The 25,167-nt window shown below is 30.1% G+C and overlaps 1 protein-coding gene, 1 long non-coding RNA gene and 1 other non-coding gene across 8 annotated transcripts; all 3 read left to right on the top strand.

Moving 5' to 3' along the window:
* Nucleotides 1-1,158: 1,158 nt before the first annotated feature.
* LOC110622406 lies at nucleotides 1,159-4,398 on the top strand. 4 transcript variants are annotated; one of them, XR_002489097.2, is made up of 6 exons: nucleotides 1,159-1,440; nucleotides 1,885-1,929; nucleotides 2,540-2,608; nucleotides 2,982-3,081; nucleotides 3,696-3,800; nucleotides 4,148-4,398. It is a non-coding gene; the product is annotated as an uncharacterized LOC110622406 (long non-coding RNA). The 4 variants fall into 4 exon arrangements; XR_006351933.1 differs by having other exon boundaries at nucleotides 1,878-1,929; nucleotides 3,726-3,800; XR_002489096.2 differs by having other exon boundaries at nucleotides 1,878-1,929.
* An 8,722-nt stretch (nucleotides 4,399-13,120) lies between these two features.
* TRNAM-CAU lies at nucleotides 13,121-13,192 on the top strand. Its single transcript has one exon. It is a non-coding gene; the product is annotated as a tRNA-Met (tRNA).
* A 1,332-nt stretch (nucleotides 13,193-14,524) lies between these two features.
* Nucleotides 14,525-23,650, top strand: LOC110622801 (AMP deaminase). Of its 3 annotated transcripts, none has more exons than XR_006351997.1 (20): nucleotides 14,525-15,087; nucleotides 16,065-16,243; nucleotides 16,437-16,644; nucleotides 17,238-17,416; nucleotides 17,515-17,566; nucleotides 17,691-17,818; nucleotides 17,916-18,095; nucleotides 18,248-18,315; nucleotides 18,421-18,563; nucleotides 18,882-18,943; nucleotides 19,789-19,902; nucleotides 20,080-20,220; nucleotides 20,823-20,975; nucleotides 21,252-21,305; nucleotides 21,382-21,492; nucleotides 21,625-21,798; nucleotides 21,887-21,967; nucleotides 22,319-22,462; nucleotides 22,804-22,903; nucleotides 22,988-23,650. XR_006351997.1 is itself a non-coding variant. In XM_021767441.2 (20 exons), exons 1-19 carry the CDS (start codon nucleotides 14,718-14,720, stop codon nucleotides 22,870-22,872), a joined length of 2,565 nt encoding a protein of 854 aa, XP_021623133.1. In that variant the 5' UTR covers nucleotides 14,528-14,717; the 3' UTR covers nucleotides 22,873-22,903; nucleotides 22,988-23,650. The 3 variants fall into 3 exon arrangements, 2 of the variants coding, with proteins under 2 accessions (XP_043815722.1, XP_021623133.1); XM_021767441.2 differs by having other exon boundaries at nucleotides 14,528-15,087; nucleotides 22,364-22,462; XM_043959787.1 differs by lacking the exon at nucleotides 22,804-22,903 and having other exon boundaries at nucleotides 14,526-15,087; nucleotides 22,364-22,462.
* The last annotated feature ends 1,517 nt before the right edge of the window (nucleotides 23,651-25,167 follow it).

The following is a 25,167-nucleotide window of genomic DNA, read 5'->3' as shown; positions in this document are numbered from 1 at the left end:
AATGCCAATTCACAAAAGAGAAAAAAAAAATTTATATTTTTTACACTATACATTTATATTTCTATACTGTACATTTATATTTCTATGCTGTCCTTAAATCGTTTTATCTCTAAATTTAAATGCTTTTGTTTTGCCTTTTACTTTTTCTATTTGTATAATTGCCTCTTGCTTTTTCTATTTGTATAATTTGTTCATTCCCTGCAAGATGAAGATGCAATTAAAGGCGCAGTCTCATCTTGGACAGAAAGCAATAAAAAGTGAAAGCACCAAAGAGATTGGTGAAAAGGTCATCGATTTGGACATGGTGAGTAGAAATGGAGTCTTTTGATATCTGTTTGCATACAATAGAATAATCGTCTTGTTATCGCAATTAAAGAGAATGGGAATCTCGAGCTTGATTGAAATTCCTAAGCAAGTTACCCATTGAAGGCAGATAGAAAAAGCAAAAGCAAAACAATGGCATTTAAATTTAAAGATCAAAATGATTTGCAGAGAGGCTAGGCGTAAACAATGTAGAGTATTTTTTCTCTTTTGTGTGTCCTATGTTCCCACAGTGGCTGCAGGCCCTGTTTGCTTTGTCTTTTTTTTTTTTTTTTTTTTGTCTTCCCTCTTTCTGGAATTTGAAATTTCTTTTGGACCCCTCACCTTCAAGACTGCAATATTAAAATCACTAATACTAGTGTTATGTATCTCTTTTTGTTTCTCTATGCTTACTACCATAAGAAAAGAAGGAGAATTCCTGATCAATATTTGATTTTTAATAAGACTATATTATTTATTAAATTTCATTAGAAATTATATTACTTTATCATGGTTATCAAGTTAATTAATTAGTTTAAATGATTCACGGATACATATAGATAAAAATTTTAAATAATTTAATTCATTCAATAATTTTTATAGATATAATTTTTTTTTAATTTGATAAAGTAATGGACTATTACTTTGTCCAAACTTTTTCTTTAATTTCTATTCATGAAATCTTTGCAGAACTTGAATAGATAAAAGCTCCAACAATACTCGCTACAACAAATTTAATCATTTATGATAAAATATTTATGGAGAAATTTATTTTCCCGCTAAAAATGAATAAGTGGTGGTTAACAGTGCGAAAATGAAAAAACGCCGCAAAATGCTTACGATCAGTGGGGAAGATGAATAAAAAAAAAAAAAGTGTGCACAGCTCTGCATCGCGTTTAAGAGAAAATAAACTTTCAACACTTTCCTCTCTCGATTTCTTCACAGCCGCTCTTCCATTCCTCTCTCCCAATTTCTATTCTCTTCTCCTGATTTGTAATACCCTTCATATAGTCACGCACACCCACCGTCCACCATTAAGGAGCAAGGAAGATGTCTAAATATGGAGAAGTGGGAGAAGAGGTATGGGTCAGTAGTGGATGGGTGTGATATGTCGACGAAAATGGGAAAGCCAAGATTAAGGTGACTCTATGCCTCCCATTCTCTTGCTCTCTATATCTCCTCTAGTTCTGCCGTCCTCGACTTGTTGGGGCTTAATGACAAATTTCCCTCTTTCACTTTGACAGTCGATCTCTATCTGTTGTGCTTTCTTCCCCCTATAAATTGAGCTAAAATCTCAGAAAATATAACCTCTATGTAGTATGTTGTTTTCACCCGTCAACTATTTTTTCCTCTAATAAATTGGGTAATAATTTATTTGTAATATTGAAGGTTGAAATTTTTATTTACATTAGGCATGGGTATTTTGATTCATAAATTAGGTAATTCATCTCATTTTATCTCAATTTATTTTTTCAATTAGGGATTTGATAGGAAATCTCAGTTCGGCACTCACAATATATTATATATTTTCTCTCTTTCTTAGTCTTTCACTATCCTAATCGAATGGTTTTCACTAGATTTCAGTTGAAGGAATTATTCTTTGCTGGCATTGGCGATCCTAATTTGAAGGTGGTATAATGTTTTCATAGTTGTGCAACTTTCCATGTGATTTTGAGAAAAAAAAAAAAGAATTCAACCGTTCAAACTTGGGTTTTCATTTTAACTTGAAATGTTTAATTTCTCTTGTAGTTATCTGGTAGTGTGACTTACAATTGTCACCAAATGAATGAATTTGTTCCACAAAAAGTATCTGCCTATTTGGTAGCGTAACTTGTATTGTTTTAATTTCTTGTTTCATGTTCATAAGAATTTTACTGAAAAAGTACCATTCCAGAACAAGCTGCATTAATAGACATTGATTTTCATTTTTATGATATTTCTGTGTTATAGGCTATAGCAACAGAAGGTAAGAGGATTGTTAATATTTAACATTTTTTTCACTTAGATTTGCATATTTTGGGATTAGATGTCTGTGTAGATACCATGGTAGGAGATGAACTTCCCGTTATTTAACTTCACTTTCTTTTTTCTTTTTTTACATATTTAAAATAAGCTTTCCTTTATACCAAAGACAAGTGTAATAATTATTACATTGAATATCTACATTAAGTTATGTAAAATTAGTTAAAATTTTATTGATAAAGGCTTTTTAATTATTTTATTTCATGTTTTGGTGCAGAAAAACAAGCCCCAAGATTGCCAAGAGCTGCAATAATCACCAACTGCTCGTCAAGACTGTTATCCTGAGGTAAGGAACTCTTCTTCTTTATGATAAAAAGCTGGAATCATTAATTTGAAGGATTCATGCTTTTACTTCTATAAGTTGCATGCATATTGATAACCCTCACTACCATTAGTGCTCCTGTCAAGTGTTAATTTATGTGGTTTTTGACATTTTTCGTGCTCTTTAATTTTGATAGTTTAATGGTTGAAATGGATCATATTCCGATTTCTGATTCACTTCTGAGTGGTTTTTCAATATTGAATTTGATCGAACGGGAAAATCATTATATATGGCTAGACTCTAAAGTTGGTTTTGCTCATATATTATTTGTACTAGATGTTTTACCATTGTCTAGGCTCTTTTGCTAATGAACAAGCTAATTCCTCATTTTTTTCAGTGTTATGGTGCTGGCATCATTGGTTTCTTCAAGATTACCGGAATGTCTGGAAGTGGAAGGACATAGAGGAGCATCATCCATCGTGAATATATAATGGAAGGTAAGCAAATCTAAATTAGTAAAAATAATTAACCTTATAATCATAAAATTTCTAATTAATAAAATTTTAAATTTCCTTATTCTATAATGATTATAATTCCTAAGGAACATTTAGGTCATGGGATTGAATAGCTGAATTCAGTGACCATGTGGAATGTTTGATGTTTAAATTTCAAATCTGCAGCTAGCAAATTGCAAGCTGTAATTTGCATATTTGCAGCATGCAGATTGCATGCTGCAAATATGCAAACTGCAGCATGCAATTTGCTCGCGTCAGATTTGAAAATTTTTCCAATCTCAATTTTTGAATTTGATAAATTATTCATATTTATTTATTTATTTTAATTTTTACGCTTGTGTCATTCAAGCCTGCGCCTTGCGCATAGACTCTAGGACCTCATGGCGCCTTACTACGCCTTGAGCCTTTAATAACTATGGTTGTATGATGGAGTTGTATCTCACCCTTATTATAAATTGATGTTATATAGTGTTAGATATTGTTTATCAAATCCTCATGCTTATTTTTCATTTATAGTGAATTCATTATTCTTAAAGTCTAATATTAGATTTGCACTCTTTTCTTGACTATCTACGTTACTAATACTGTGAGAGAAGGCATGACCCATCCTAATTTCTGGAAAATAGATTGGCCAAGATGTTGTCATGGAATTGACCAAAGCAATGGAAAGACAGGGTGTTCATATGCATATATCAGCTCTGGTAACTAACTTTTCGATTTTCTAGTTAAAACTGATAAGATCTTCATGTCACTGCATCAATATTTTTTTCCTTAGTCTCGTGCTGCTAGTTGATATATGTGCTTAATATGTCAGTTCTTCAGAATATTGCTATTATGATTGCCATAAATTTGTTTTTCGGTTTAAATTCATTTTCTTACAAAGTTACATTGCATTCTATTTCACTTTCATTCCTAAACTGATACAAAAATTTATTTGCATGTTTTATTGTGCTCGGCTTCGGCTCTACATGACTACTATTATAAATAAAATTTTCAATTTGCTATGTTGGCATACCTATTGACCAAGAAATTTGTCAAATTGGTCCAGGAGACTACAGATGCAACCTCTGATTTGAATAAAATTGCTGATATGTCATTGTAGGAGGCCAGTGATGAATTATTACAACTCATGTTTCATTGCAAGTCTTAAAGTGTGTAGGGTATGACTCATTGTAAAAGACAAATGGATTCTTCTAACTCCTCTAAGTAGTTCTAAAGTGTTGCACAATGGTCTTAAATGAATATGTTATAAAAAATTTGTACGTATATGCATTCATTTATTTATTTTATTTTTCTTGATGAATGTACGCTACTTTTAGACTTAAATATATATACATAGAATGTATCTTTTTTTTTAATAAGATGTTTTGATAAAATGAGATAAATAGGTTAAATAAAATATATGTGAGCAAGCTCTTAATGACTATAATGATTCTCCAATAATTGATATTAGGCAGGAATATTTAATTTTGCCACAAATGTCATGTTTTTTTAGTGAGGAAAATTTTGCCACAAATACTTTTACTTTAAGTGGAGAAATATTTCACCACAAATGTCTACGGACAATTATTTGGCTACAAACGTCTGTTGGGAAAATATTCCGCCACGAAAGACTTTAAAATTCTATCTTGTATAGTTTTTGTGACGAAATTATATTTCGCCAGTCTTCTGTGACACAGTTCTAGTGGCGACTTTGTAGCGAATTTTCTTTTCGACATTAATATTTATAGTTGTGAAATTTATAATTTTAGTATTTATAATTTTAATGGGAAAAATTCCCCACAAAATATCTATTTTCTTGTAGTGATTTGACAAAGAGTTTAATAGCCAAGCATTTATCATATTATATGTTTTCTGCCCCTTCTTCAAATCACTTGCATTTGGATCCGGCACTTCTTCCTTACTCTACTCCATGACAGGTAGTTGTTGCCATTCATTGGGACGCTGACCGCCTGCATTCCAGGATTTCTAAGTTCAGGAGGGCTATTGCATCATCAGTTGCATTCTCAGAGTTTTCTTTATTCTTTTCCAGGGATTGGGTTTGGTCACTGCTTTCAGCCATTATATCGTGTAAAAGGATGGGTAAAATAGAAAAAAAAAAGAGTATAAGTAGAGGCACTGCTCTGATGCCATGCAAAGGAAATGTATTATGAGAGAGGAAAAATCTTATCATTTCATTCTATTTGTACTCCTAATTATACAAATCAATAGATTGTTCTAGAAATAATAATAGAAAAGAAAGGACAAGCTGAGGGAGTGCCAGCTCACAAAAGAGGAAAAATACTCTATATTTTTTACACTGTACATTTGTGTTCCTAGGCACTCTCCAAATCATTTTGATCTTTAAACTTAAACGTTGTCGTTTTGCCTTTTGTTTTTTTCTATCTGCAGAATTTGTTTTGAATCTGACAAACTTACGTGTGTTCTTAACTATAAACAACGAGTATAAATGCCAAAAATCCAGCTTGTAAACCAAAAAAAGGCACAACAAGCACCAACACAAGAAATCTGAAAAGAAAATGCTCTCTCACACCTAAGTTCTCATGTGTGTTAAAAAAAAAAAACAAAATAAACAAAAAGGTATTTATAAGAAAGGAGAGGCAAGGAAAGGAAACTTGCCTGCTAGCTGCATGAAATGAAAGCCTAGGCCTAACAAATTAAAACGGCAAATGAGATGCTCTCTCTGAAAAAATAGAGAGAAGTAAATTAGTGAATTGAATTTTTTTTTTTCCAGACCTACAAATAATTCTGAAATTGATATGAGACCATCCGCTTAAAAGTTAATTCAATTGACCGGTTTTATCTTTTGGTAAATATGAAAAGATAAAAACTTTTTCACCTTCAATCAAAATAATTAAAAGTGCTTTACAGCAACAAGAGAATTTAAATTCAGCAAACAGTCCAAATCAGCTTTGTTCACTTAGCTCTTTACCTCGTAACATGATACAACTTTGGTCACCTCCATAACTTTCATTTCAGAAACTGAATTTTGATGCAATATTAGATTAAAAATCAAGACTCTTCAACTGTCATTGTGCGAAATCACTTGGGTCAAATAGTGGATTGATCTTATCGACTCTGATACGGAATATCAGACCCTCTTCTCCTTGAAGGGCTGGCGTGCAGAGAAGCGCTATTTCTTATTCATAAGAGAGAATGTCAAAATTATATTGTCGAAAGTGATTCTCTAAATGACTAACGGGTGTAAAAATTGTGAATTACCATTGTGTATTCAGTTTTTTGTCCATGATATCCAATGTTCAGTTTCTTATTATTTAAATATTAGTTTCTCTTTTATTAGAAGATCAGCAAATGAAATGATATATAAGTTGTGTAGGCATTTTCTGGTAAATTCTTCTTTCAGATGTAATCCTTCTAACCAGAATCATCTTTGTTTAGCCTTTTATGGCTTAATGAATTTATCTTATGGAAAAAAAAACTCTTTCTATTATTAAAAAAAATGAAAAATCTAATTTTCTAGATTATTATATTTTTTTTGAATTGGCCCATTTATTTTAAAAAAATAACTTATATCTAGAAAATATTTTTTATATAAAATGTTTTATGTTATTTTTCAATGATAATTTATTTTTTATTGATTAATTTTAATTTAAAAAATAAATTTTATTAAAAAAATGTATATATACAGATCTTAATAAATATATTATAGTGCATAAATATATTATAGTGCAAAAAATAATTTATTTTTTATTATTAAAATTTTTTTTATCGTTGACTAAAAATATTTTCTTGTGAAACAAATGGAGTTTTAAAGTATTAATTTAATTTGATATATTTTAATTAAATATCAAATTAAACTAAATTCTTCATCTTTTATTTTAATTAAAAATAATAAAATTACCGAAAATATCCCTGATAAAATTTAAAAACAATAATGTATTCTTCATTTTAACCGGTTAAAATAATATAGAACTAAATTTTTAATTTTTAATTTAATTGGTTAGAATAATTTTATATTTAAATTTAAAATTTACAAGAAATATAATTTTATTTAAAATTTTATATAAATATTTAGCCTAAACTTTTATTTATTTCTATTTTCTCTTCTATATTTTCCCACTAAAATTATCTTAAATAATTGTTTTGCTTTTACATTAATTTACTTTGATGTATATTGGTAATTCAAAATTATGAGATTTCAATTTCGAATTGTGATCCGAGCTAATGGAATATATATATATATATATATATATATATATATATATATATATATATATATATATATATATATATATATATTCCATTCGTTGTATAATTTTTTTATATTATTTTATTATTTTAAAATTATTATATTTTTTTAGAATATAATAATATATAAATTGATTATTATAATTATTTTATTTTATTTTATTTTTAAAATTTTTCTTAAATATTTTTACTATTTAATAAAATTTATTGAATCTCACATTGATTGTGGATTGGGGTAATGTGCCCTTACATGGTTCATAAACAATCCTTTCGTTGAACTAGTTTTTAGATAAGTTAGGCCAGACTTAAATTTAACATGGTATCAGAGCCTCCCAATCTAATTTTGGGCCTCCAACATGACACGTATCAGTAAAATTTTGGGTGTGAACGGGATGTATTGAATATAAAAAGGGTAATTTGTCCCTTATATGGTTCATTAATTCTTTCCCTGTAGTCATTTTTGGTAATTTGTCCCTTATATGATTTATTAATTTTTTTTCCTTCAATTATTTTTTGTGTGAGTTAGATCTGATTCAAATTTAATAAAATTTAATATATTTAAAATAAATATAATTAAAAAATTAATAAAAAAATTATATTTTTAAAAAGTAAAGCGGATAAAATTTATAGGATGGATAAAGTATATATATGAAATAAAAGTTATGGGAGGTATGGAGTCTATGTATGGGTGGAATAGGATGAGTTAGGAGCATATGATGTAATTGTAAAGCATTTAATATTTCAAATTCCAACTTGGAAACCTTTTTAGGCTACAAATTGATATGCCATTGGGTGAATGTTCCTTTTTTATCACATGCACTTATCACAGATGCTATTAATAATAACTTTGAGGAAAAGCACAATTGATCTTGCGATGAAATCAGCTATTTTTTAAAATTCGTAATTATTTTCTCAATAATATTTTAAAAAAAACTCAACTTTGTTTACTGTATTTTTTTTATTAGTTGGATTTTTTTATTTTCGTGTTTTGCTAAATGTATATTACTAATATTTTATTAATGATAGTTGTATTTAACTAATTATTGATCATTCACATTTCGAAAATAAAAGTTTATATTTATTTGACTCAAATATTTAAAGATACTTCTACTAAACTCACATTAAAATAAAAATCAAATCATTTTTATTAATAAAACCGTTAAATGTAAATATATTATTTAGTCTCCATCATTTTAAAAATTTATATTATTTAGTCTCTCTAAATAAAAGTTAAAATAAATTAATTAATAAATTTTTTAATATAATAAAATTTAAATAATTTTATTAAATATATAAATATTTTAATTGAATAATTTTAAGATAAAAATGAATTATATAGTTAGGACCTGATAATTTAAAAAAAAAAAAAGGTGTAAAGTGTTATTATTGAACTTTTAGGAAGTGGAGTTGGGGATGAAAAGCTGTTGGCCAAACCTAGCTAGGATCCTGGGAAGGTAGGAACTTCTATACCTTTTTCCAAATTTAAGGGTGTAGTTTCGTGGGGTGAGCGTATGGCGTTCAAATTGAAAAAATCGATCGAATTGAATTAATTTTAAAATTTAGTTCGCTTTTTTATTCAATTTTGTTCAGTTCGGTTTTTAATTTCAAAAATTTTATTTATTTCGGTTTGGTTCGATTTTGATAAAAAAAATTGAAAAAATTAAACCAAATCGATTAGTGATAATAATATATTATTTTCAATAATACAAAGAAATTAAATTATATTAAGATTAAAATATTTTAATTAAATTTTAAAATATTAAAAATAAAGTGTAAAAAATAAAAAATTTATTAAAAATTAAAACTGATCAAACTGAACGGAATCAAATCGAATCAGACCGGTTCAATTCGGTTCGATTTTTGATCAAAATCAGTTTGATTTGATTTTTATAAATACTAAAATTTCAGTTTTCGATTTATTCGGTTCAGTTCAGTTTTGAACCGAACCAACCGAATGCTCACCCCTCGTGTTTCGTATTGAATTTGAAAATTAAAAAAAGTACTTTTCTGAAAATACACTGTTAAAAAAAATTTGTTTTCTTAATGTTTTTATAATTAAATTGTGTTAAAAATAACTTTTAAATTATCTTTTAATATTTTTAAGTAATATTTTTTTAAAAAATACTTATTTAATTTATTCAACTCTCTCTATATATGTACATATATTCTATTGCTTCAATGGAATTGGATTCTGAACCCAATTCCACCCATCTCTTACATCAAAACTGAAAAAATTCCTATTAAAATATGTGCCATGTTCAAAAGGGCAGGGATTAGGGAATGTTATGGCTATTTGGCAAACGAAGTCTCCCTTTTTAGAATCATGGGGACATATTCGCGTAATTAATATAAATTATAGGTATATGTTACATCTACTATATAATAACAATGAAAAATCTGCCACTTTCTATGAGTCATTTTCTTCCAAGTGTAAACAATATTTATATATGTAACTCCAAAATGACTTGTAAAGTTTAAATAAGTCGTTGAAAAACCAGATTTGCAAATTAATCTGCTGTCTTTTTGCTCCCTAGTTAGTGGAAAAAGACAAAGAATCTTAATACATTTATTTGTTTACCTTGGATAATGGTGGGTGCATTCCCAATTGATGTGACAAAGCCTTCTATTTAAAGAAACATATTCGTTTATACTCTGTTTATATAGACCGAAGATTGATGGCATCAAATAAAAATAAATAAAAAATTATGTATTTTTATACTAAATTTAGAAAAAATTATTTTTTTTATTTATAAAATATAGTATAATTAATAAATTTATTATTTTATTTTTAGAATATTTTTATTTCTGAAGTTTAATTCTGTCAAAATTAAATATCTCTCTGTAAAAAATACCGTTCGTGAAATAGGAAAAAATAACTGAATTATCCTTTTATAACCTAACACTTTAGTATCTGAAATTTAATTTCTACAAATTTATATGTTTATTTCTCAAAAAATTAAAGAAAAAAAATGTTATCGTTTCTAAAATATTACATAATTAACAGATTTGTCCCTTTATTTTTTGAATTCAATACTTTAGTCCTCAAAATTTAATTTTATCAAAATTCAAATAAGAAAATCTCAATTTTCATAAACAAATAAAAATTTTAATAAATTTAATATTCAAATTTAGGAAAGATAATAAAAATTAAAATATATAAAATTTAAATTATTAAAAATAAAAACTCAATAAAAATTATTTTTGTGATGCTATTCGCTGTGAATTACTGCTCGTCATCTAGAAAATTCATTAAAACGTTTTTGATATTTTAAAAAATTTATTAATTAGTATTTTCATTAATTTTAGTCGTTAACTATTATAAAAAAAAATTTAAAATACCTCTGAGGAATTAATTAGTAAATTTTTTAATAATTTGAGAGATTAACTAATAATTTTTTCTAAAATATAGAAACTAAATAATAAAATATTTAGTAATAAAATTAATAGAGAAACTAACTAGTAAATTTTTTAAAATATCAGAAATATTTTAATATATTTTTTTAATTTGAAATATTAAATAATGAATTTTTTTATATTATAATAATTAAATAATTATTTTTTATTTTATTATTAATAAGGGTATTCCTTTGACTTGGTTAAAATTATTGACTTAACAGAAATTTTTGATAAAAAAATTTTAAATTTTGATGAAATTAAATTTTAAAAATAAAAGTATTGTGTTTTAAAAATAAAAAAAAATCTGTTAATTATATTATATTTCAGATATTAAAAAATAATTTTTCTAATAAATCTACTATGAATTGGTTTACACAAATAACTCAAATTCTTTATTAAAAAAAATTCAAAGAAAATATTTTGACTACTTATTAACTCTAATATTTGAAATATAAAAATTTGTAATAATTTTTTATCAATTTTTATATTTAAAAAGAAAGTATTCATTTTTTATATTTAATATCTCAGTTAATACATTGACTTTTTGTTTTTAACATGTGTTTTATATAAAAATATAATTTTAAACTTTATAAAATATAATTATTATATTTTTAAATTTTATAAAAATATAAAAAAATTAGAATACGTGTAACTTATATCCGGTATAGGATGATCATTTAGTCTTTTAGAAAATTATTTATATTTCAAAAAAGGACAAATAAATAATAATGCACTTATTTGTTTTTTTTTTTAAATTCATGATAATAGAATGTGAAGGCCCGACAACAATGAAATACACAAAGTTTTTTTTATCGATTTAATTTAAAATTAATCGAATTTAATAAATTAAAAATTAAAATTTTAATATTTTTAAAAATTGAATTGAATTAATTTTAGTAGTAATTAAATTAAATCGATTTGATTTAATTAATTAAAATTTTAATTATTTTTTTATTTTTTATATTTTGAAATTTAATTAAAATATTTCAATTTTAATTATAGTATAATTTCTCTATATTCTCTTTTAATTTTTTTTATTAAAATCAAATCAAATTAAAATTTTTAAAATTAAAAATCAAATTAAAATTTTATTTATCACCAAATTTGTCAAAACTTGTGTTTCTTGCTTGGTGTCTCGTTTTATATTCTCAAAATGACAGCTTTAATACTCTATTAAATTAAATATGCTGGTTTCTTTGGCAGGTACTGCTGGAGAGTACCAAGCAACTGGAGTATCCAAGAGGCTTATAAATTATAATTATGGTAAGAATTCAAACTCTCATCTTCACAGCCCAAAAATGTTAAAAGCTTACACTTTCATGTGCAGATTGTCATTAATGATCATACCAAATAAAGTTTTCCTTGGTTTGACGTTAGATTCTCTTTTGAGCTGAGGTTGATGTTGGATTCTAATTTCACCACTCATTTATATATAAATAGTAATAGAATTAAATTTTGAAAATATTAAATTATTAAATAATAATTTCAGTTTAAAAATACAATAAATTTTCTACGGTATACGAAAAGTTTATCAAGTTTAATTATATAATAAGTGATTTATTTTTCCTCTCAATCAATTTTAATAAATTGAAATAAAATTTATAAACTTTAGGTTGATGATCTAATCTTTATTAAAGATAATTAACAATATTATCCAATATTTTAAAATATATTAATAAAATATTAAATAATTGTAATAATATTTTTTTTAATTTATAAAAATAACATTAAATATTAATATTCATATAATAGGCACAAATTTTAAAGTTCTTACTGTTATTTATACTAATATTCTAATATATCATTAGGATTTTATTTTGTTATTTTAGTGATATTTAGGATTAATTTTTTTAATTATTATACTAATCATTAATTTTTTAAATGATGCTCTATTGACAAATTTATAATAAATTTAATTTAATTTATTAATATTTTATTGTTTCTATCAATATTATGAGGTGTTTTTTATATGAAAATAATTAATAATAATAAAATATTAAATTTTAATAATAAAAAAAAGATTTTTATAATGAATAAAACAACGTGTAAAACCTTCGAAAAAACTAATTATTTTAAGTGTGAAGAATAGTTAAGTTGCTTTTGTAGTTGTAGAAAAATAATTTCAATAAGGAAAATTGGTTTTTCTTTTATAAGAAATCACACATTGCTCCAGTTTTATTTGTCACCTTTATTAGTTTATTTATTCAAAATTATATGTCACTTTAAGAAAATTAAGTAATATTAATTAATTTGTTAAAATTTACTCTTATTTTTAATAAATACAATAATGAATTTTACAATCTTATAAAACTTAACTTATCATTCATTTTTCTCTCGATTATTTCATATAAATATTGAAATACAAGGACAAATAGCTTCAATGTTTTAAAATTGTTTTGGCATATTAACAAACAACATCAGAGTGGCGCAGCGGAAGCGTGGTGGGCCCATAACCCACAGGTCCCAGGATCGAAACCTGGCTCTGATATGAGTGGCTTCCGATTTATTTTTATTTTGCATTACTAATTTTATCTTGTGAGAAGTAAACTGACTCCGAACCCACACACGGCTCCGGTTTCCTTTCTCACAAATTCCCGCAAACCAAATCCTATAAAGGAATAATTTTTTAATAAAAGAGGGAATGTGCCGAATCTTCACTGAATCGGGTTTCCTTCTTTAAGGTAAATTTTTTAAATTGAAAATAAAATAATTTTTTATATCTTTTTTAAAAAATATATTTTTTTTATATTGAAATGTTTAAAATTTAAATATTATATGCTTTAGGAACATAAAAAAGTGTCATTTTATTATTACGTATATTGATGAATTACCATCTTTTTGCAGTTTGCTTGCGCGAATAATTGCGCATTGGACCAGAGATATTCGTGTTAAAGCTTGATTCGCATATTTTCTCGTTTCAGTGGATTATTCTTCATTATTACTTTATTAAACAGTATACATCATAAAAATTCTTCTAAAAACATTAAATTTGAGTGAATTTAAAAATAAATAAATAAATATTTGACAAGGAAACAAGGAATAAAAAATATAAAAGAATAAAGATCAATGAGACGATTCCCTATCGCGAGATGCGAACCTACAATTTCTTTTTAGCGGGAATCTAATGCTATTAGCACAATTGTTATGTCTTTCAAAAAATATATTTTTTATTTAATTTTCAGGATCCATTTATTTTGCAAAGAAAATATTTTTTATATTTAAAGTTTTTTTTAAAATATTAATCAAATGAAAAGATTCTTCATCTTAAAGAAAACTAAATCATTTTAAAAAAGAAAAAGTGATCTACTAAGTATCTGAAGAATAAAAACTCACTTCTCTCAAAAAAAAAAATCACTTCCTTAAATATCATTCCCTATATTTTGGATTTTAATTATTTTATTAGTTGGGGACTTTTAAAATTTTAATATACTAATAATATTCTAGTAATTGTGCTTAGTAAAGAAATAAAGCAGAAGAATAACACAATTAACGTATGTGTAAGTTGCATCAGCTTGGCACATACTCTACGGATAACGAAAACGACTCAGCATCCACATCTGAGCTCCCACGTATCGGACTGCCTTTCCTACTCACAACCTAATCAACTCAATTAATTCCTCTAATCAACCCAATTAATTACTCTAATCACAATTAATCAACCACTTAAATAATCATTAATTTGGGCAAAAGCGGCGACGCTGCAAATGTAATCCACCGCATTTTCTGGCCTCCACAGCACTAGGTTAAAAAAGATAATAATAAAAAAAGAAAAAGAGAAAAGTGAAAATGACTGTGATATAGGGAGACGAAAAAAATGAAAAATGGAAACGTCTCCTTCTGGGCTGAGCCTATAAATACCGGAAGACGACGCGCTTGTCCCGAATAAAACTGAGCTCTCTCAGTTGCCTCTTCAGCTCTCTACTGTTGGCCAGGGTTATTTTACTGGTACTAGAACTACTGTATAAGCGCACACGCACATAGAGAGAGAGAGAGAGAGAGAGAGAGAGAGAGAGATGGATACTTATACGGTGCATCTGACCATGGCGGCGCTGTTGGGAGCTTCGCTGGTGGCAGTATCGGCGTATTATATGCACCGCAAAACCCTAACACAGTTGCTGGAGTTTGCGAAGACGGTCGAGAGAGAAAGAGAGAGGGAGAGAGATGATAACTCTGATGGAGACTCGCCGCAGCATTTGAAGAAGCGCCGTAGTCATGGCCGGAGGAAGGGAAACGGTTACTACCGTCGTGGCTCTGCGTCTTTGCCGGATGTCTCTGCCATTTCTGGTGGCGGTGGAGGAGTCGATGGAATGGAGAAGCGTAATGGTCCGCTGCATGTTGACGGGATTCCCCCCGGGTTACCCAGGCTCCACACGCTGCCTGAAGGTATGGACATGTCGGACTTATCGCCGGAGTAATAAAACTCCGCTAGAATTGACGGCTATCGTATTTATATAGATTGATTAATGTGTAGTCAAATTTATTGAGAAATTTATTTAGGAATATTTTATAACTCAATCAGGGGACCAGGGCCATGTCGAATAACTATTCCTGATTGTTAGTTTGTATATATATGTTTGCTGCTGGTAGAACTTATTCTTACGAAAGGATCTTTATATGCTGTGATGCCTGTGACAGTGGGAAATCGGAGTTTAGGCTGAAACTATGTTACTTGGTATTTGGATTTCTGCAGTGAGATATACCAATTTGTAGGTCCTGGGTTCTCGAGGTTATTCGAATTTTTCTAGCTTTCTTGTTTGATTAAATGATGTTGGGACCTCAATTGATCTTATTTACTGTGAATTCATCTGGTGTTCAGTAAACTCATTGTCACTTGTACCAGTTATGCAAAAGAGCTGAACATTGCAAATATCACCAACTTTCAAAATTTTCTTTCTCCATTCTGTTGTGAGAAGAAGATGATTTTTATGGGTATGATGAAATAATAGATTTCACAAAGATTTGAGCCAAGTAATTCTTGTATTATGAAGTTCTTGGGGTAGAACTAGCCTTCTTTGTCTAACAAAGAGGATCTTTAGGAACCTAAATCTAGTGATAAACAAATATTGAGAAGATGATTTCTCCCGACTAACAAAATTTAAGGTAACTTTTTTCTTTTTTTGGCTTCGTTATGGACCAAATTACAGAGTGCTCCATTAAGAGATGGACTTGATTGCAGTTGTTCACATCTGTCAATAAATTCTTAATATGCCTCCTATATCCTTGTCACCTTGGAGAAGGCCATTAGCTCTAGCTTAGTGGCATGACTGGGGATAGTATTTTTTCCACATTATTTCTTTCTTCTTCTTGTAAATTTGGAGGTTGCAGTACTTTTGTTGATTAAATATATCATCCTGTTTCAGTGAAGGCTGCAGGACATGTCAAGAGAGCTGGAAATCATATTAGACCAACTTCTCCTAAATCTCCTGTTCCTAGTGCTAGTGCCTTTGAGAGCGTGGAAGGATCAGATGAAGAAGATAATATGACTGACAGCACTAAGATAGACATTACATATATCCATACCAATGGAAATGCTGCTGCTGTGAGTTCTTTATGTGCTTATGGATGTTTGTTCCTTTTATTTCTGTGGGAAAGTAGTGCACACTGCATAGACACAAGTGCAGTGCTCATTTTGAAAGCTTTTGCTTGCGATTTTTTTTATTTATTTTTGTTTTGCATATTTTCTAGGATCTATAGGATAGTTTTTGAATTTGAACCCCCCCTCTCATGTACAGGGCCCTGAGTGTAAAGGCCTGTTTGACAATTTGCCAAAACAAGTTAATGCCAACGGAGAGCAAATTCCTATACCTGCTTCAAGCATGATTCGATCACATAGTGTATCTGGTGACTTGCATGGTGTACAGCCTGATCCTATTGCAGCTGATATTCTTAGAAAAGAGCCAGAACAAGAAACTTTTGCACGGCTTAAAATTTCCCCTACTGGTATTAAATGCCTCATCTCTACCTTATTTTAGATATCACTACGTGCACACAGTTTCTTCATAAATATGCAGTAGCATATGTTTGAAGATTTGCCACAGTTTGCTTCATGTATTTTTGAATATTGGTTGTACATTTTATTATGTGATAATATTATGTTGTGCAAGCATCCAAAATACAAATGCATGCTAGATAGAGAGAAATTCAATTTTGACAAGGATACCATTGGATGGAGTTCATAGTGAAGGATATTATGGTAGCTATTTTGTTAAAAAATAATAATTTGGAATGCTTGTGCGTACACACAGGTAATTAAATATTTTAAACAATGTTTCAATCTGTTCTTCATTCATAAAATTTTTCTATGCTTCTATTAGTTTATTTATGGCAACTCTAGTCATTTGAACTGTGGTACATGCAAGTTTGCAAATGACAAAGCTTCCATCAGGATGTTGGTGCTCATTTAATATCAATATTTCATCCTTTTTTCTTGTAGGTGTTTGATGCATGTCTGCATTGTTGAAGGATTGGATTTGTTCTTTTTCTTTTCTTCTCATGCGCACCCTTTTTTTCTGTTAATGTATGATTTTAAGCAGAGGTACCATCTCCTGATGAAGTGGAGTCCTACATAGTTCTCCAAGAGTGCCTTGAAATGCGAAAAAGGTATGTGTTTAAGGAAGCAATTGCTCCATGGGAGAAAGAAGTTATTTCTGACCCAAGTACACCAAAGCCTAATCCAGAGCCCTTCTTCTATGCTCCGGAGGGAAAGTCTGATGTGAGCCTTTTTTCATCTGATTCTGTTACTTTGTGGTTATTACCATGGATTTTTTTTAAACTCATTTTTCTTTTTTGTTCATATATGGATTTTAACAGCATTACTTTGAGATGCAAGATGGAGTCATTCATGTGTATGCAGATAAAGATTGTAAGCCAAGAAATTTGATCTCTGTTCCTGGTTTTTACTTGTTATGATTTTATGGAACATTTTATTGTTGTGATGTCAATATGATTCTACACCTTTTTACAAATTATTTATTGTCTTTTCGCAGCTCAGGAAGAACTCTTTCCTGTTGCTGATGCAACAACCTTCTTCACTGATTTGCATCACATACTTCGAGTTATTGCAGCTGGGAATATCAGAACTTTATGCCATCATCGGCTGAATCTTCTAGAACAGGTACATATCCTTGTATTATTTAGCTGCAACTTATTGAAGCACAAGCTTGTTTGGTCTTAATAAACAACTAAACTCTGACAGTGTGCTTATTTAACAGAAATTCAACCTTCATTTGATGCTTAATGCGGACAGGGAGTTTCTTGCTCAGAAAAGTGCTCCTCATCGTGACTTCTATAATGTTAGGAAAGTGGATACACATGTTCATCATTCAGCATGCATGAACCAGAAGCATCTTTTAAGGTTTATTAAGTCAAAATTGAGGAAAGAGCCTGATGAGGTAAATTTATCTAAAAGTTCTTGCCTGTTTAACAAAAATTCTAAAATTATACAATATATATACATGTTCAAATAACCAGGAGATTGTAACATTCACGTTTGGTTAAGCATACATGACATATTTGGTGACTTGACATTTATGTGCCACTTAAGGTTGTCATATTTCGGGATGGGACCTACTTGACTTTGAAGGAAGTGTTTGAAAGCTTGGATTTGACTGGGTTAGTATTTGACAACCCATAATTTGCTTTGTTATGATTTTATTTTTTTTCCTTTTATATTGCTTCAGAAGCAGGATGTAGTTATAAACTTATTTTTCCAAGCAGGTATGACCTTAATGTTGACCTGTTGGATGTTCATGCTGATAAGAGCACATTTCACCGCTTTGATAAGTTCAACCTTAAGTACAATCCATGCGGTCAGAGTAGGCTTAGGGAGATCTTCCTTAAACAGGACAATCTTATCCAAGGTATACCTTAATTCTTTTCTTAATTTGGTGCCATTAATTGGGTTGATTCTAAAGTCAACCTTGAGAATTAGTGATTCTATCTAAGTCCTTTTCTTATTTATTTACTTTGTGGATTACTAAAATTTCAGTAGTGTTGAGGGTTGCTTTTCTCCCTTTGTGTGCATAAATGTTTCTCCTTAGGGTTAGAAAGTTCTTTGTGTCATAACATTCTCATTTTAACTTCTCTTAATTCCCTAGAACAGTACAACTGATGTATAAGCTTCTTTCTCCTTGAATAGTCAAGCTATTCTGCTTTTGTGGTTGTCTTTGAATGAGCAGGTCGTTTCCTTGCTGAGGTGACAAAACAAGTGTTTTCTGATCTTTCTGCAAGCAAATATCAGGTGCTCAGTTGTCATATTCATAGATGAAATTTTATGCATAGATATGTATTCTGTTTTGCTTTTATCTGCCATTGTTTAGGATTTGTTGGACAACATTTGCAAGTGTGTTAGATGTAGAACTTTTAGTGTTTCCCCCTTTTTTCACATTGCATGCCTCTTGTTATTTTGGTTTTTCCGTGTCATGTGTGTGTGATTTTGGACTTTTTTGGGGCACAAAGTTCAAAAGGTATTCTGAATATTTTTTTAGCAAAAATTTGAGAGCTTGCTTTTGTTAATTTGTTTATGTATTCTAAACTTTATGTCACCAAGGTAAGGGCAGATGTGAAATTCTAGAATTTACATGTGGTACAGTTTCTGCGTCCTTTCTTGGGATTTGAGCTATTGCTAATTAGCCTCCATGCATCATGCTGAGGACCAGTGTGGAAGTTCAAATGTGTCATTATATTTTCAACTTTGCTTATGAAAATTTTTTACTGTTGTAATCTAAACTGCATAACACAAGTCAAGAGACTTGTAGAAGCTTTTCTGGGTGTTGATAACTGGAGATTATTCATTGCTCTTGGAGTACATGCTCCTACATGATTCCCAGTTCCTACTGTCAATAAATGTGGAGAAACTGTAACTTTGCATCTTAAAAATAGTGCTCTATTGTATTGAATAATTAGCCATTGGAAAAAAAACAAATATTTTCTTGACCGTGCTAACTGCTACCTTCATATAATATTTGACCTCATGTGCAGACACGCATACAAAAAGGAATGTTGTTTTCTACTCAGATAGCATTTTCATAAGTGAAGTATTTTAGAGCCATTATATATGCCTGATAAATGATTTTGTTGCTGTAGATGGCTGAATATCGAATATCAATATATGGCCGCAAGCAAAGCGAATGGGACCAATTAGCTAGCTGGATAGTGAACAATGAATTGTACAGTGAGAATGTTGTTTGGTTAATTCAGGTAATAGCATCTTGCAAAGGGTTGCTTGTAACTTTTTTTAGAAGAATCTTTTGCTGTACTCAATATTTACCATTATTTGCAAAAATGGACTCATTTGATGTTAATCAACACAAGTACTTTCACCTGTTTTTATTTTATTTTTTATTCTTGTTATGTAAACTTTTGGTCGTTTTTCAGCTTCCAAGGCTGTACAATGTGTACAAGGAGATGGGGATAGTGACATCATTTCAGAACATTCTTGACAATATCTTTATTCCACTCTTTGAGGTTACTGTGGATCCAGATTCACATCCACAGTTGCATGTTTTCTTAAAACAGGTTTGCCATCTTTTATTATTTCCTCTTATTTTCCTTATCACCTCCCAAAGGGCATAAGGTATGGTTTTTCAGTTGTATATAGACTACAATTTAAATGAACTTGATTAGTCTTTTTTTTTTTTTTTGGCTTCGTCCATACATGTACTTCTTTGTCTTCTAATGTTGCTTGTTTTCATTTTATTTGACCATGTACTATGTGGACCCTTTACTATATTCTACAACCATCAAAAAAGAAATTTCAAACTTGAAACAAGCCTTTTCTGCCATCAGTCTGACTAATTCTACTCAATAAGCATCGTTGATTGAGATCCGGGTATACCATGAACTCTACCGCATAATATTAGTTGATGAGTTTACAAGCTAGCAGAGATTGTCAATTAATTGACCTGATATGGAAAATAAAATTTGTGCTTAAGAGTTTTCAGTGGATCAAGTACAAATTATTGAAGCATAATTCTTTGTTCCCTTTGAATAAGTCACCTCACTTCCCCTTCCCCTTTCCACAAAAAAATATTGTGCGACAATTTAATGTTAGATTCCTCTCCAAGTGACAATTTCTTTCATCTTCTTGAGTGATGAGTTGGTTTTTGTTACATGCTCAGGTTGTTGGATTGGATTTGGTCGATGATGAGAGCAAGCCTGAAAGACGTCCCACAAAGCACATGCCTACACCAGCTCAATGGACCAATGTGTTCAATCCTGCATATTCATATTATGTATATTACTGTTATGCCAACCTTTACACTTTAAACAAGGTGAGTGTTCCCATAAGGTAGTTATCTTTGGATGCTAATCAAAGACCATTGACTAATATTCTTGTCATTTTTCCATTATTTTCCTTCTCCCTCACGTGTTTATGAATTTTGCTGTGAACATTTGTTGGCTGCTTCTTCCTCTTTCTTTCTTTTCTATTTTGGGTTGGGGGGGGGGGGGCTCTAAACATGGCCCATGAATGGGAATGAGATCATTGCTAGATGCACTGGTCTATACTGATGCATCATTCACTCACCTGATACAATAATATTTTTCAGCTTCGCGAATCAAAGGGCATGACTACTATCAAATTTCGGCCACATTCTGGAGAGGTATTAATAGAAGCTTAGTTTTACTTGATGCAACTATTAGATCTTCTGGGTGCCTCACATGCATATTGATCACCAGGCTGGTGACATTGACCACCTTGCTGCTACATTTCTGACGGCTCATAACATTGCACATGGGATTAATTTAAGAAAGTCTCCTGTACTTCAGTATTTATACTATCTAGCACAGGTATTTCTTTTTTATTTTATTTTTTGTTGGGAGAAGGGGACAGGGGGAGGGGTGGCTGGGATAGGTATACAGAGGTTTCTGACTCTACTATTTCTGATATCTGACTGGCAATTATGGCATAACTTTCATCAGATTGGTCTGGCAATGTCTCCTCTTAGCAACAATTCCTTATTTTTAGACTACCATCGGAATCCATTTCCTATGTTCTTCCTACGGGGTCTCAATGTTTCCCTTTCAACTGATGATCCACTCCAGATCCACTTAACAAAGGAACCTTTGGTGGAAGAATACAGCATAGCTGCTTCTGTGAGTTCTCTTTTCACTCAAAGCTGAACTTGTTTTATTTTTTAAGGTCACATGATATTGTTTATATCTTTAATGTATTCCCAAATAGGTCTGGAAGTTGAGTTCATGTGATCTGTGTGAGATAGCGCGGAATTCAGTGTATCAGTCAGGTTTCTCACATGCTCTAAAGGTGCGTATTTTGTCCAAGCTTGATAGGATATGCTGAAATTAGAAAAGTGGGGGAAGTGGGTTTGACCCCACATTTTTTGGCAATAATAAAGAAGACAGGGATGGGTGACAATGATTTGATTATTCCTTTTGCCCAGTGTTGACAGTCCAAAAAAAATGGTGCCCATCCCTGTATGGAAGTGCATTATAATTTTTCTTGTGTCTTTACCCATCCGATAAAAAAAGAGGACTAATTTCTGGAGTGGGGAAGAGGGTAACTCACTGATTAGATTCTCTGTGGGGAACAGTGGACTGTATACTGAAACTACTATAATTGCATTCCTCTACCTTATTGAGGCAGTTTGTATACTAGGTGCTTTATGGTGTGGTTAACGTGCACTTCTGAATTGTGTGTCAGTCACACTGGATTGGAAGAGAGTACTACAAGAGGGGCCCAGATGGAAATGACATTCACAAAACAAATGTGCCTCACATCCGGGTGGAATTTCGTGAAACGGTATACCTGTTTAAACATTTTATCATTTGGCTTGTTTGGAGTTTTTGTTTTATTGTGTAATGGCTTTCACATAATGTGCCTTTCTATTTTAGATCCTATTGTGTGAGATAATTCCTAGATATGCTTAATAGAAATTGTCATTCTTCTCTCTCTAGCCTGCGTCCTCCCCCCCCCCCCCTCCCCTCCCCTCCCCTTTTTTTAAATTTTCTCCAGCCTTCCCTCTATATATTTGTCCAAATTCAATGCATACATCTTTGGGTCAATATAGTGCTCTGTGTGATGAGGAATAGAGGAAACTCTGGTGACACAATGATTGTCTATGCAATGCATCTCTTTGGCAGATATGGAGAGAGGAGATGCAACAGGTTTATCTTGGCAAGGCCATTATCCCTGCAGAACTGGACAAGTAAATGGCAAGGCCATTCATGTATAAGTATAAAGGTGCCCTGATGCTCTAATATCTCATCTTTTTCACTTGATTAACTTCCTGTGAAGTTGATAAGCTGGGCTTCCCATTTAATGCAGGAAGAGAAGAACGTTGTTAAAATTTTGAGAAGGCAGAATACACCTGATCATGCAAATTGAGAACCGGACCAACATACAAAGATAAGTTGAACAGGGTCTGAAAACAAACCCAAGACCATACATCTGACAAAATTGCCGGCTTCGATGACATTTGGATTACAGCAATAAGATGCCAACATTGTGGCCCCTGAAATAAATGAATGTGTTTTTAGAAGTAGCTTAAGGTAAAGTTATATTATTATGGCTCATAGAATGAATTTTGTGGTGTTAGAATATAATGGACAATGAAATCTACTGCAAATTTATTACGAATCCTGTTGGTCATAAGTAGGAGCGACGAAAAGTATTGTACTGCGAGCAAAGAAATTTCGTTGTTCCGATTTTTTACTTATTTGCAATTTTGTTTGGAGTTGAAAATTTTTGATACGGAGTTTAGATGTATATGGTGAATTGCTTGTCAGGTGATTTGCTCCATTTTGCATTTAGTGATCTCTTCTAACGCTTTAAGCGTATCCCATTATGAAATGTTAATTCGAAACATGGTTCTCTTCCCTCATTGCGTGGTTTGTAATTGTAAACGTCATTTGTGAATTCCCGCATAGTGGACCTCTCGACGTAACATGAATAAATGAAAATTCTTCCAACTAGAGTTTTTATTTTGCATTTTCTTTTTTAATTTTCTGTTCATGTGTAAGATGCTGGAATTTTGTTTCTTAATTAAGTGCATTCATAGAAATAACATAAAAAGAGAATTCCTTGCATTTTACACTCGATTAAGCGAATTGACATATCATTAAAGTATATATAGATGCTTTTAATAAAAAAAAATATATTTTTTAATCTTTAATTAACTGTATCATACAACTAAGGTTTCATGACTTGAAATGCACGACATATCCTGTTAAAACTCTTTTCATGTGATCGACTTGACAATGTGGTTTCCATGAATCAAGTTATACGTGTTATCTCTGGAAAATGGGAATCCACCTGAAATAGACGCGACTCTTTTTTATTTTCCCACCACATAGTAAAGACTAAAAATTTACTTTCAACACGCACGCGGGGGAGAGTACCACTTGATTTTAATTCGCACCTCGAAGCACAGATGAATTGTGTTGGATATCTCATTGGAAAGGCTCTCATGCCTCGTAAGTCCCAAATCTACTCCTTCAAGGGAAAACAAAGCCAATCTAAAGTGAAGATAAAGAGTACCTACTAAAATACTCATTTAGAAAAAAAGCTCTCTTAAGCGTATATCTGTGTAAAAAAACACAATTCAAATGAAAAAAAAAAATAAAAAATCCCAAGATAAAAGGAAGGAAAGGATGTTGTTAATGGCCAAAAACCACTCCTTAATACCATCATAAAGGGGATATCTATGATGTATAATTATTGGCAAATTTTTAATAAGTTATGAGCAATATAGGCAATTAAATTGGAATATTAAATTGATTTTTTCTTTTCGGAATACTATATCGATTACTTATCTTATAAGCTAACTTAATCACATAAATAATTTTATATTAAAATGACAAAAAAATTAAATTTGCTCCTCTATTATACAGAAAAAGAAACATTAAATATCATTTTTCAACTCAAATTTATTTCTTATTATTAAAAAACTAAATAAGACAAAACAAAACCAAATAAAATGAAGATCATGTAACTCATACTTTGACCATAACTAGGAGAGCATAACTTTGCTTTGAAATCCTGGTAAGTGATAATATTATTTGACACTTAAATAATAGTTATGGACAAATTTTAAGGAGCAAATTTGTCCTTTTAGCAATGAATCATTATTTATGCAATATTCTTTAAAATTAAAGATATATGAATACCAGACCCCATATTGATAAATACTACTTGTCAAATGACAATACTGTAACTAAAGAAGAGAGTATTAAAAATAAATCGAATAAAAAATCTGATATTGAAAATATGAATAATGAAGAGATAATTTAAATGTCTACTACTCAATTTAACGTGTAACAATTTAATCATGCATAAAAGTAATACATTTCCTCAGCGGCTAACAATTTATGATAACACAGAGGAACCTTGTACAGTGTTGTTTAAGCTCTTGTTTTTTTCACAGGTGTTAAACTCTTGAAGTTTCAGCGCTTGGGAGGGAGGGAGCAAGTAGCCAACACAATTTCTTTGAAGTTACATGCAATCCG

Source organism: Manihot esculenta, chromosome 9 (assembly GCF_001659605.2).
Source record: "Manihot esculenta cultivar AM560-2 chromosome 9, M.esculenta_v8, whole genome shotgun sequence".
NCBI lineage: Eukaryota > Viridiplantae > Streptophyta > Magnoliopsida > Malpighiales > Euphorbiaceae > Manihot > Manihot esculenta.
The sequence above is the reverse complement of the archived record's forward strand: the minus strand, read 5'-3'. Positions and strand labels throughout refer to the sequence as shown.

Bases quoted from the DNA above. Each gene is read 5' to 3' on its own strand.
- LOC110622801 (XM_021767441.2), top strand. From the start codon at position 14,718: ATGGATACTTATACGGTGCATCTGACCATGGCGGCGCTGTTGGGAGCT. The intron at 18,096-18,247 runs GTAAATTTATCT...GTGCCACTTAAG, and splicing joins TGAGGAAAGAGCCTGATGAG to GTTGTCATATTTCGGGATGG. The intron at 19,903-20,079 runs GTAATAGCATCT...GTCGTTTTTCAG, and splicing joins ATGTTGTTTGGTTAATTCAG to CTTCCAAGGCTGTACAATGT.